The 12,523-nt window shown below is 38.1% G+C and overlaps 1 protein-coding gene across 1 annotated transcript in view; it reads left to right on the top strand.

Moving 5' to 3' along the window:
- Window positions 1-4,244: 4,244 nt before the first annotated feature.
- Window positions 4,245-12,523, top strand: part of LOC126334594 (probable aconitate hydratase, mitochondrial) — a 120,633-nt gene continuing 112,354 nt past the window's right edge. Inside the window, exon 1 of the mRNA XM_049996986.1 lies at window positions 4,245-4,369. Within this exon, the coding sequence (XP_049852943.1) occupies window positions 4,337-4,369 (33 nt within the window). The 5' untranslated portion in view covers window positions 4,245-4,336. The remainder of the gene's footprint in view (window positions 4,370-12,523) is intronic.

Genomic DNA, 12,523 nt, shown 5'->3' on the forward strand with positions numbered 1-12,523 from the left:
GGCAACAGTCTGGATGATTGACTGATCTGGCCTTGTAACACTAACCAAAACGGCCTTGCTGTGCTGGTACTGCGAACAACTGAAAGCAAGGGGAAACTACGGCCGTAATTTTTCCCGAGGGCATGCAGCTTTCTGTATAGTTAAATCATGATGGCGTCCTCTTGGGTAAAATATTCCGGAGGTAAAATGGTCTCCCATTCGGATCTCTGGGCAGGGACTACTCAGGAGGATGTCATTATCAGCAGAAAGAAAACTGGCATTCTACAGATCGGAGTGTGGAATGTCAGATCCCTTAATCGGGTAGGTACGTTAGAAAATTTAAAAAGGGAAATGGGTAGGTTAAAGTTAGATATAGTTGGAATTAGTGAAGTTCAGTGGCAGGAGGAACAAGACTTTTGGTCAGGCGAATACAGGATTATAAAAAGAAAAACAAATAGGGGTAATGCAGGAGTAGGTTTAATAATGAATAAGAAAATAGGAGTATGGGTAAGCTACTACAAACAGCATAGTGAACACATTATTGTGGCCAAGATAGATACGAAGCCCATGCCTACCACAGTAGTAAAAGTTTATATGCCAACTAGCTTTGCAGATGACGAAGAAATTGAAGAAATGTATGGTGAAATAAAGAAATTATTCAGATAATGAAGGGAGACGAAAATTTGATAGTCATGGGTGACTGGAATTCGGTAGTAGAAAAAGGGAGAGAAGAAAACGTAGTAGGTGAATATGGATTGGGGGGAAGAAATGAAAGAGGAAGCTGTCTGGTAGAATTTTGCACAGAGGATAACTTAATCATAGCTAACATTTGGTTCAAGAATCATAAAAGCAGGTTGTATACATGGAAGAAGCCTGAAGATACTGTCAGGTTTCAGATAGATTATATAATGGTGAGACAGAGATTTAGGAACCAGGTTTTAAATTGTAAGACATTTGCAGGGGCAGATGTGGACTCTGACCACGATCTATTGGTTATGAACTGTTGATTAAAACTGAAGAAATTGCAAAAAGGTGGGAATTTAAGGAGATAGGATCTGTATAAACTGAAAGAACCAGAGGTTCTACAGAGTTTCAAGGAGAGCGTAAGGGAACAATTGACAGGAATGGGGGAAAGAGATACAGTAGAATAAGAATGGGTAGCTTTGAGGAATGAAGAAGTGAAGGCAGCAGAGGATAAAGTACGTAAAAAGACGAGGGCTGCTAGAAATCCTTGGGTAACAGAAGAAATATTGAACTTAATTGATGAAAGGAGAAAATATAAAAATGTAGTAAATGAAGCAGGCAAAAAGGAATACAAATGTCTAAAAAGGGGAATCGACAGGATGTGCAAAATGGGTAAGCAGGGATGGCTAGAGGACAAATGTAAGGATGTAGAGGCTTATCTCACTAGGGGTAAGATAGATACTGCCTACAGGAAAATTAAAGAGACCTTTGGAGAAAAGAGGACCACTTGTATGAATATTAAGAACTCAGATGGAAACCCAGTTCTAAGCAAAGAACGGAAAGCAGAAAGGTGGAAGGAGTATATAGAAGGTCTATACAAGGGCGATGTACTTGAGGACAATATTATGGAAATGGAAGAGGATGTAGATGAGGATGAAATGGAAGATATGATACTGCGTTAAGAGTTTGACAGAGCACTGAAAGACCTGAGTCGAAACAAGGCCCCAGGAGTAGATAACATTACATTAGAACTATTGACAGCCTTGGGAGAGCCAGTCCTGACAAAACTCTACCATCTGGTGAGCAAGATGTATGAGACAGGCGAAATACCCTCACACTTAAGGAAGAATATAATAATTGCAATCCCAAAGAAAGCAGGTGTTGACAGATGTGAAAATTACCGAACAATCAGTTTAATAAGTCACAGCTGCAAAATACTAACGTGAATTCTTTACAGACGAATGGAAAAGCTTGTAGAAGCCGACCTCGAGGAAGATCAGTTTGGAATGTTGGAACACGTGAGGCAATACTGACCCTACGACTTATCTTAGAAGAAAGATTAAGGAAAGGCAAACTTACATTTCTAGCATTTGTAGACTTAGAGAAATCTTTTGACAATGTTGACTGGAATATTCTCTTTCAAATTTTAACGGTGGCAGGGGTAAAATACAAGGAGCGAAAGGCTATTTATAATTTGTACAGAAACCAGATGGCAGTTATAAGAGTCGAGGGACATGAAAGGGAAGCAGTGGTTGGGAAGGGAGTGAAACAGGGTTGTAGCCTCTCCCCAATGTTATTCAATCTCTGTATTGAGCAAACAGTGAAGGAAACAAAAGAAAAATTCGGAGTAGGTATTAAAATCCATGGAGTAGAAACAAAAACTTTGAGTTTCGCCGATGACATTGTAATTCTGTCTGAGACAGTAAAGGACTTGGAGGAGCAGTTGAACGGATTGGACAGTGTCTTGAAGAGGGATATAAGATGAACATCAACAAAAGCAAAACGAGGATAATGGAATGTAGTCGAATTAAATCGGGTGATGCTGAGGGTATTAGATTAGGAAGTGAGACACTCAAAGTAGTAAAGGAGTTTTGCTATTTGGGGAGCAAAATAACTGATGGTCGAAGTAGAGAGGATATAAAATGTAGACTGGCAATGGCAAGGAAAGCGTTTCTGAAGAAGAGAAATTTGCTAACATCGAGTATAGATTTAAGTGTCAGGAAGTCGTTTCTGAAAGCATATGTATGGAGTGTAGCCATGTGTGGAAGTGAAACGTGGACGATAAATAGTATGGACCATAAGAGAATAGAAGGTTTTGAAATGTGGTGCTACAGAAGAATGTTGAAGATTAGATGGGTAGATCACATAACTAATGAGGAGGTATTGAATAGAATTGGGGAGAAGAGAAATTTGTGGCACAACTTGACTAAAAGAAGGGATCGGTTGGTCGCACATGTACTGAGGCATCAAGGGATCACCAATTTAGTATTGGAGGGCAGGGTGGGGGGTAAAAGTCGTTGAGGGAGACCAAGAGATGAATCCACTAAGCAGATTCAGAAGGATGTAGGTTGCAGTAGCTACTGGGAAATGAAGAAGCTTGCACAGGATAGAGTAGCATGGAGAGCTGCATCAAAGCAGTCTCAGGACTGAAGGCCACAACAACAACAACAACATATAACTCTGGTGCTCCAGTCGAGACGTTTAATTGATAGTTCTTAAAAATTCGGTTGCACACAATGCTTTGTGAAGCTTACCTAATATAACCCGATCCCTGTGAGTACAGTAACTGCATAAATGACGCTGAATCACATCTTGTTTGGAAGTTTACGGTTAGTACTATGCATGAAACGTGTGTATTTCGTTAGCATCGTTGTGTGTGTGGTTTTTAGTGTGATTATCACAAACGATGAAATACGAAATAAAAGGGCCAGACCCATGATTCAGGATCCAAACAAATCAAGAAAGAAAACCTGACCAAGAAGAGCAAGTGAAGTAATGGTTGCTGTCGTTTGGCAACAGTGAACGCTTCAGACATGACGCTGAGAGCTCTGGAGGAACAAGCTACAACCCTTGACGTATCAACTATGAAGCGTACAGCTACGTCTATACTCAGCAAACAGTTGCAAGTTGTATCGCTGAGGGTACGTCCCATTGTACCAGTTAAGGTTTCTCACCGTTCCATTCTCGTACGGGGTGTAGGAAGAATGACTGTTTGAATACCTCTGTCGCGTGCAGTAATTATTCTAATCTTATCCTCACAATTCCTATGTGAGCGATACATAGGGGATCGTAGTACATTCCTAGAGCCAGCATTTCAAGCCGGTTCTTGAAACTTCGTTAATAGACTTTCTTGGGAAAATTTCCGTCTGTTTTTAAGAGTCTGCCAATTAAGTTCCTTCAGTATCTCTGCGACACTCTCCTGCCGATTCATCGGACTGTAGTACGTACCAACAATGCAGAATAAAGCAGAATTCCCTGTTACTTGCTTTAACATCGTTTGACAACCCACAATGAATCTAAAACATAATACACAACACGGGACAAGTACATTCATTCCCTGTAACCGCATACATTAGCACATTATAATCCTGCATAACTAATCTAAAGCAAGTTACAGAACGTCTTATATTCATTTTATCTCATTAGTCGACTAAAAGAGTTAAACAAAATGGAATCCTACATCTCACAGCATACATAACTCTTACCTATTCTTTTCCTGTAGTCTTAATTTGATAAAAATGCCGTTTAATCAAAGCGGTATATTCGCTGATCGCAGCATCGTCGTACGCATCGTGATTGTTCCAGAGATCAATTCCCCACCCCAGTATTAAATGCAGAGGGGCAATATTGCGAGGTAGAGTCGCAGATATTACTGTCTTCGTCTGCTGCTGCTATGGCGTATTGTGTTCGGGTTCTTCATAGCCAGGTATAGAAACCTGATTGTTTTTGATGTTATTACGATTTAATTGTGAAAATGTGAAGTATTGTATTGTGACCATTTGCAAAAGTCATAGTCCCCCTTCATCTACACGGGTAACTGTGTGTACTGAAAATTACCAGCAGACGACCTAATTCCTCAACTAGAGGTCACGAGTAATTACCGGTTACCGGCCTGTAGTGTTGTCTTTGTTAATATTATAAGCATAAATACTTTCAAGACAGCAGGTGATAGTGTATTTTTCACAATCTAATAATGGTGTTACTACACGAATTCGGAATCGGCCGAATACAAAGCTCTTGTTGCATACCAAATCAGTAAAATCGTTGATGTAACGCTTCACTTGGTAATCTCTAATGTTTCGGATGCGAAATAAAAAAGTGATAGTACTTGAACTTTAACCCGTATGGTTAATAGATAGCGCTCAAGTTTAGTTCATGGCCAGTTGACTGATAAACCTATTGGTGAGTGTTCTGTTAAGGCGAGTGCCGGCTTTCGTATCATAAATGCCTTCGACGATACAGTTCGTGCAGTATTGTTTTTAAGTATATTCATAGACCTAGTTTGGAATCGGTGACCCTGTAATCATGTTAAGATTCACCTTTTCCGTATACTAAACATGTTCATAGCGTCCACGAAATAAACTGAGATATCATGGATACTTTTTGTATTGAATGAAAATTTTCCCTTTTAGTATCCTATACATTTATTACTGTTTGGCATGTGGGGCTGTGTGATCCCGCGAAGAATATATATCAGTGATTGGTAAAGATTATCGTGTAATTAATGCATCCCTTAGCTTAGGTATTTTTCCAGGATTCCCAAAGCAGGCTGCTACTAAAGAAAAGTTATGCTCAGAGTGAAGGAGCCACAGGCCATTTTCACTACTATCACAGTTCACAAATAATTAAAGTGGTAATTAAATATATACTAATGAGTTACTTGAATAACTGCAACTGTTTTAAAAAAGCTCAATTGGGGACTGAAGTGGAAAAGTAAAATATCAGTCATTACAGAGTTCACAAAAGTGGTACTTGAAGCCTTGTGCGACACTTTTGACATTGTGGATCATAAAATACAGGTAAACGAAGAACAAGCTTTAGGTGTAAGATGAATAGCAAATGAGTAGTATCAGTCTTACCAGAAAAATATGCAGCAAGAGGTAGAGATTGTTCACATGTTAGCAGACGATGTATTTTGTGGGAAAATGGTGTCAGACAAACACACGAATGTAGGTGTGCCACGGGATAGTGTATTGCACTTAGTTGTAGTCTTATTATATGTCAGTGACTTTCCCGACGGCAAAGACACAAAGAAAAATTTCGTTTTGCTGATGACAGCAGCCTCATAATCACTGACAGAACGCCAGAACCCTAATGGGCGAGGCAAATGGAAACCCTCAGTGATGTCTTCAGTGGGCAATGTGTAAGAAAAATAACTTTGAACATAAGACAAATAGTAAACACTTCAGCACAAAGAGGGGACAAAAGTATAGACAGTAGGTCTAGCTTATGGGGGAGGGGGGCAGTTTTTAGGGATGGCGATGTTAGTTAGGATTGAATGAACACCCAAAGATGCCGACATCCTTAATGTCGGCAGCATGTAATGCTCCTAGGTTTCTAGTAACAGTGTAAGAGCCATTACCTTATGGCGACATATTCCTACATACAATCAGTTCTTAGCTACAGATACTGTTTTATAATTGCAGGTAAAGGCCGTAAGAATAGTAACAGGAAGTGGTGGTTGGGCTCATTGTAATAATTTTAATAAATGGATATCCTTATTGCATAAAGTGGGCACGTATGCCAATCTGTTGTGCATATCAGGGAAAACTTTAGTGTTCACTGATGATAGTGACTTGGTTTTACCAAAGAAAAATGAGCAAACTCAAAATAGTATTTTCTGTTTGGGTATAAAATTATACGATACATTGCCCAAAAAGTATACTAAAATACATCTGTTTAAAAAGGCTGCTGAAACTACTCCATAAATATTGCATACTACACAATTAAAAATTAGGACAGAGTACATTAGGGATTAGTGATGAAAGAGACCATCACATTACAATACAAAATTACAAGAAAATGTGCTAAGGTCTCTAGTGGAGTTGAACCTGTCACTAGTCCGAGGTGGGCTGATACAGTTTTCCAGGCATACTGAAGGGAGGACATGAAGACCTACGTATTTGTGGTCCTGGAGTCACCAGTGGGTCTCATAGTGTCTGCAGTGCAAAACTATGTTTTTATTTGTTTGGTGGAAATTGTGTATGATCAAAAGAACATTGTAGGGCCTTCAGTATGGATCAACCATATGAGCTGGTGCAGTTCAGAAACTTACTTCGTGTTTGTGAGGGTGGAGTTTCCCTTGTCTTACTACCCTGATTTAGGTTTTCCTACTTCATTTCATGCAAGTACTGGGATAATTCCTTCAGGAAGACTACAGCCAACCACATGCCCTATCATAAACACATGTTTGTGTGAAAATTGGACTTGTATACCATTTTCGTAAACTTTTTATACAGGGTGATTTCTTTTTCTGCTATATTCAAACCCAAGGAATTGATTGGTGAGAGGATATGGAACAAAAAAAGGTTTAATGAAATTATATCATGAAATGCATGGTTTCCATGCTAGAGACCATTTATCCATACATTGTTACAGAGATTGCAGTCTAATACATGCTGTACCATGAAATCTCTGTTATAGTCTGTGTTGAAAATGGTTTCCGTGTACCTCAACGCATGCCATAGCATGTTCTGTCTCACATGTTCACATTGACCAGACTGCATCCAAACAGTGTCAAAGGCAGCATGAAAGTGCTGCTTTAGTGTGTCCACATCTGGAATACTTCTGAGGTGGCCTCCATAACCAGAAATCACACAGATTGAGATCTGGTTAGTGAGCAGGCCATGTAGCTGGACCTCATCATTCAATCCATTGATGAGGGAAGGCACAATTGAGATTTGTCTGAACATTAATGGCAAAGTGGGCTGTAGCACCATTATGCAGCAGCCACATAACCCTTTGAATCAACAATGACAGTTCTTCCAGCAGGCAGGTAAAGTCACCCACAAGAAACATCAATAGTTCCAGCCTGTTCGGTGATGTGAATTGTAAGATGGGTCCCAAAATACTGTCACCAGTTATCCTGGCTGCACTGATGCTGATGATTCGCTGTCACCATACCATGGGGGTTCTGCATTCTATCACACAGATGACTTACGAAAGTTGAAGATACCACTCCATGTTTACATGGCCTCATCTGTGAATAGCATAAATGATACAAATCGTGGTTGCCTGGTGAAGAAATCAGTGGCGGGTCATTCCATGTCAATTCAACTCAGTAAAGTAACATTTTTAACCAGACCATCTCGGATTTCTTTCGAATTTGGTGCATTCAATGACCCAGGTAAGAGATGGAAAATACCAGTTTACAGGTGTGTGTGTGTGTAAAAACTGTGAAGAAAGGTATAGGTCTGTAAAGTATGGAATTAGTGTGAAATCAACATGCATCTGTCACAATATAAGTGACTGTAATTCTGGTTCTAATTCAGTTACAGTAATGAAAATGGTACCATTGGAAAGCAAACGAATATACCTTTACATTGATATGCTACATGGCAAGTTTCTGTCAATTTTCATGCTAAAGGTCATTGACCTTGAATATCTCAAAAAAATCCCATCTTCAATTTAATTGCTCCAGTATGTTGCTATGAATATGGTAAATATCAAGATGGCACACCAAAAACACATTTTGTCAGAATCAATACACTACTGAAATGAAGAAGGTAACATCCATATATGAAACACAAATTATGATAAAGTGCTATCCATAAGTAATATTGTACAGAAATATGGTTTACATTATTATAGTAGTATTATGAATTATTTACATTACAGTTGTAATGAAAAGGCAATGAAAAGTTATTAGATCTCTCCTCATAATTCTCCAACTAAATTGTTAATGTTCACCAGATCTGATGCAGGGAGATTGTATGTGCTTCCAGTTGGTGTCACTGGATCCACTCTTGTGATAATGTCACATTTTCTGGTGACACAAGTGCCTGGTTTTGCAGGAAACACAAATGACGGAGATGGTCCATGTGGATGCAAGAGGTTGACCTTTACGTCATCTGTTTCTTTACATGTTTGTAAGATATATGCAACCCACCAATGACTGTCATAAATACAGGCAACAAATCCATGTATATTTGTTAACAGCATTTCATTGACTGTAGCAATCACTGACTTGTTTTCTACTCACTAAAGAAATGTCTTTATTTACTAAACCTTTGTTAACAGGTATTACACAATGAAGTTTAGGAGTACCTGGAATCGGCCTTGTATTTTTGAAATATGGGAAATCAATGTATAATGGAAGACACATGAAGGAATATTTTCCGTGCATCACTCAAACAAGTCGTGATGTCAAAATATGATACTCATAAGGTTGCTTGTGGCTGGCTAGTCTTGCTAATCTCTTTAGTCGCTGCTACCCCATTACAAGGTCCTTTACCATGCGCTGTCGTAAAGAAATGCCATTCTGTTGTAACATCAAAATTTTCTTGATAGTAGGACAGATTCATGAAGTTCTTTCTGTTTTTGTATTGGGCAGTACATCCATCCAAAAAGTAATAAATGTGCTTTGAATTTCAAAACTGACATTTTAAGAAATTCATGAAATTTGTTTGGAAAGAATAAACATACACTGTATTATGCTGATGGCAGTCATATTTCCACTTAAGATACATGTCGTATTTCATTAGTGCTCGAGTCTCTGCAGTAAGCAACAAATGCATGGAATTATTCCAGTGGAATCCTTGTACCTCATCCTGAATCGTGAAGGAGAAATTTTCTACAAAGTCACAAAGAACAAGAAACTCATTTACTTTGGGACCTTCTTTAGCGATTTTACAGAAATGTGACTGCTGCTGGGAGATAAATGAGTGCGATATGAGCTGTTGTAACCTCGATGCAAACACCTCAATGAAATCCTCTGTTGACTTTGTTATAGCCTCTAGAACTACCGTAACTACTGTGCCTGTAGTTAATCAACACTTATATGCAATTTCGTCAATGCAGTTCTTACCAAACAGACCATACAGATAATCAATTTGTCTTGTCACAGCTGGACAGTAAGGACATGAACCCAAGAAACACACTGGTAGTGCAGAATTACATGTACCAAATGCTACACAGTGCTTGTATGATGGTAATGTGTATTTTTTCACTCTTTGTTAAGTTTACTTCCTTCAATCATTAACTTGAAATTCTGGTGCAAGACACACACACACGATCAGCATGGGTTACACTGGCATTGGCAAGAACACAGTGCTTCGGCCACAGCTCACAAATTTTGGAGAATCCAATATTTATATCTAGGTATTTATCTTTGAAATAGGCATACAGTTCCTTAAGGTTGTGCAATACTAGCTGCTTTTGTTTATGTACTGTAATTCCATTTTCTTTCACAGACAGTCTTTTCTTCCTGGCATCAGACAGCTCACGTCATGATCACATTAAAAATATCTCTCTCTCTCTCTCTCTCTCTCTCTCTCTCTCTCACACACACACACACACACACACACACACACACACACACACACACACACTCTGAAGAGTTTTCTCACATAATGTCTTATCTGGCTTTGGATTTGTTGTCTCTAATATACAATGTTCTGCTACTAACTGTTTTGTTCTCCGTACCATGTAATCTGAAGCAGAAAATTCTTTCATAGTTTTCCTTCTACTCCAACTCTTTGGAAGTACAGTTAGAATTTGTTTTTTGTCGCACATATGGTCTGAATTGTGAAACTTATCTTCCAGCTGGATGATAATTTCACTTTCTCCATTTTCCCTCTCTTCTTTTTCCAGTTGTGCCAAATAAGTATGCTCCAACATAAGACGCTTTCTTTTTCAGTTTTTGCTTTGGGTACTTTTTCTCACTCTGAAGCGTCTTTTACTCCACAGGAGATTCACCTAATTACTGAAGGCTACTATTTAAAGCCTCTGATGCTACTTATCTTCACTTAAATCTTCTCTGGAAGTATGTGGCACAACTGAGGCGACATCTGCAGTGATTGTTGGGTTTTGTGAGATTTTTTCCTACATTTACTGAAAAATTTTCCATCTAACAATACATTAGAATATTTATCATCCACTCCTGAATATTCCTTAAATTCTTCTGCATCTTGCATGACCTTCTTCCCTGAACATATTGCAACAATACAATTTTGACTTGAAATCCATTTTTTACTCAATATTACTTTACAACACATATACACTGCACTTTGTTAAACAAGCCACAGCCATAAAACATACGAAACAAAACTTGCATAATATATAGAGATCAGTGGACTAATGGTGACTAGTTTAAATAAGTCTCTCTGATTGGCTGTTCAGTAAAACAGCGTGATGTTGATTGGTGGAAATAAGTGTTGTTCATTGGCTGTTCACAGCTAGAAATATCAAAGAACAGGTCTGAATAAAAGTAACTGCTGTTGGCTGGTGTTACAGAAAAAAACTGGATACATAGGTGCTTACTTGCATGCTGGAGGGTGCACTTAACTTGACAAAATAATTTTTTGTGCATGATGCCTTTGGGTGTGCCATCTTGATATTTACCGTATTTATTGTAACATACTGGAGCAATTAAATATATTTTTTCAAAAAAATTGAAGATGGGGTGTTTTGAGATAAAGGTCAAAGGTCACAGTCAATGACCTTTAGTATGAAAATTCTCAGAAACCTGCCATGTGGCATATCAATGTAAAGGTCTGTTCGTTAACTTTCCAATGGTACCATTTTCATTGCTGTAACTAAATTAGAACCAGAATGATAGTCATGTATGTTGTGACATATACATGTAAATTGAGCTGACTGGATCATGTATCTTGTGCTAGTTGTGTTTAGCTGACAGAAGCAAATCAAGCAGTCACTGTCTTGATTTCAGTGCTTTTGAAGCTAACATGCTGTAATTTATGGTTTCAGTATTTAGTTTAAATGATAAAATGCAAAACTTGATGGTTTTAGTAGTACGGCTGGGTGTCCTACAGTGGCAGGAAATGTGTAATAGTGTTACCATATAACTAAATATGAGAGTGATTGCTGTAGTCATACTGTACTATCTAGCCTATGTTTCAGAGAGTTATGCAAGGGTTGGTCAAAAAATATGGAAACACTGGAAACTCGACACATTACTATGCCTAATATTGTGGATGGAACTCCTTAGCAGACAAAGCAGCTTCCAGTCATCTCAGACTGGATAAGAATGGGTCCTTTGTGGTTTCCAAGGGAATCTTACCTCAGCATGCGATATTTCATGTATTAGATCAGTATATTGTGCATATATCCATTCTGTTATTAGTTATGGGATAATATTCTGGGGGGTGAACGGCAAAAATATCGAAGCTATATTCAAATTGCAGAAAAGAGCTGTGCGTATAATGACCAAGACTGGCAGCATGGCTCACTGCCTTGAACTTTTTAAAATGCTGGAAATCTTACCTGTCTCATGTGAATATATTTTTCAGAATGTTAAGTACATTAAAAAAATATTGGACACTATGCTAACAATGGTTCTGTACATGGTTACAAAACTAGGAACTGCAATAATTTGCATCTGGATAGAAAAAATAAAGTTAAAATGCAACAGAGTCTACTGTACAATGCCATCAAATTATATAATAAATGACCGCAAAACGTAAGACATAGAGACAATCTCCACCTTCAAAGAAAAACTAGAAATTTTTTTACAAAATTAAAGTTACTGTACAGTAATGGAGTATTATAATTAAAAAAGGTTATTTAAAATCTGAAAGTTCTGTGTTAAACTATATGGAGAAATAATAATTATATAAGACTGAAAAATGTAAATTAGATTATAAGAAAATTCCACTGTCAACTATTGTGTAAGAAACAAATTTAAACTGTTAAATTGTCTATTATTCAATGATGAAATCCATACAATGTAAATTTTTTTTCTCGAATTAATAAAGAAATCAAACCAAACCATTCTTCCTGCAAAGTAGTGGCAAGTTCTGATAATGTTGGTGGAGGTGGATAGCAGCCTTCTCTGTAAAGGAGACCACAAAGACTCAATAATAAGGAATTCTGGCAACTATAGTGGCCAGGAGAGATGTGG

Source organism: Schistocerca gregaria, chromosome 2, assembly GCF_023897955.1.
Source record: "Schistocerca gregaria isolate iqSchGreg1 chromosome 2, iqSchGreg1.2, whole genome shotgun sequence".
Classification (NCBI taxonomy): domain Eukaryota; kingdom Metazoa; phylum Arthropoda; class Insecta; order Orthoptera; family Acrididae; genus Schistocerca; species Schistocerca gregaria.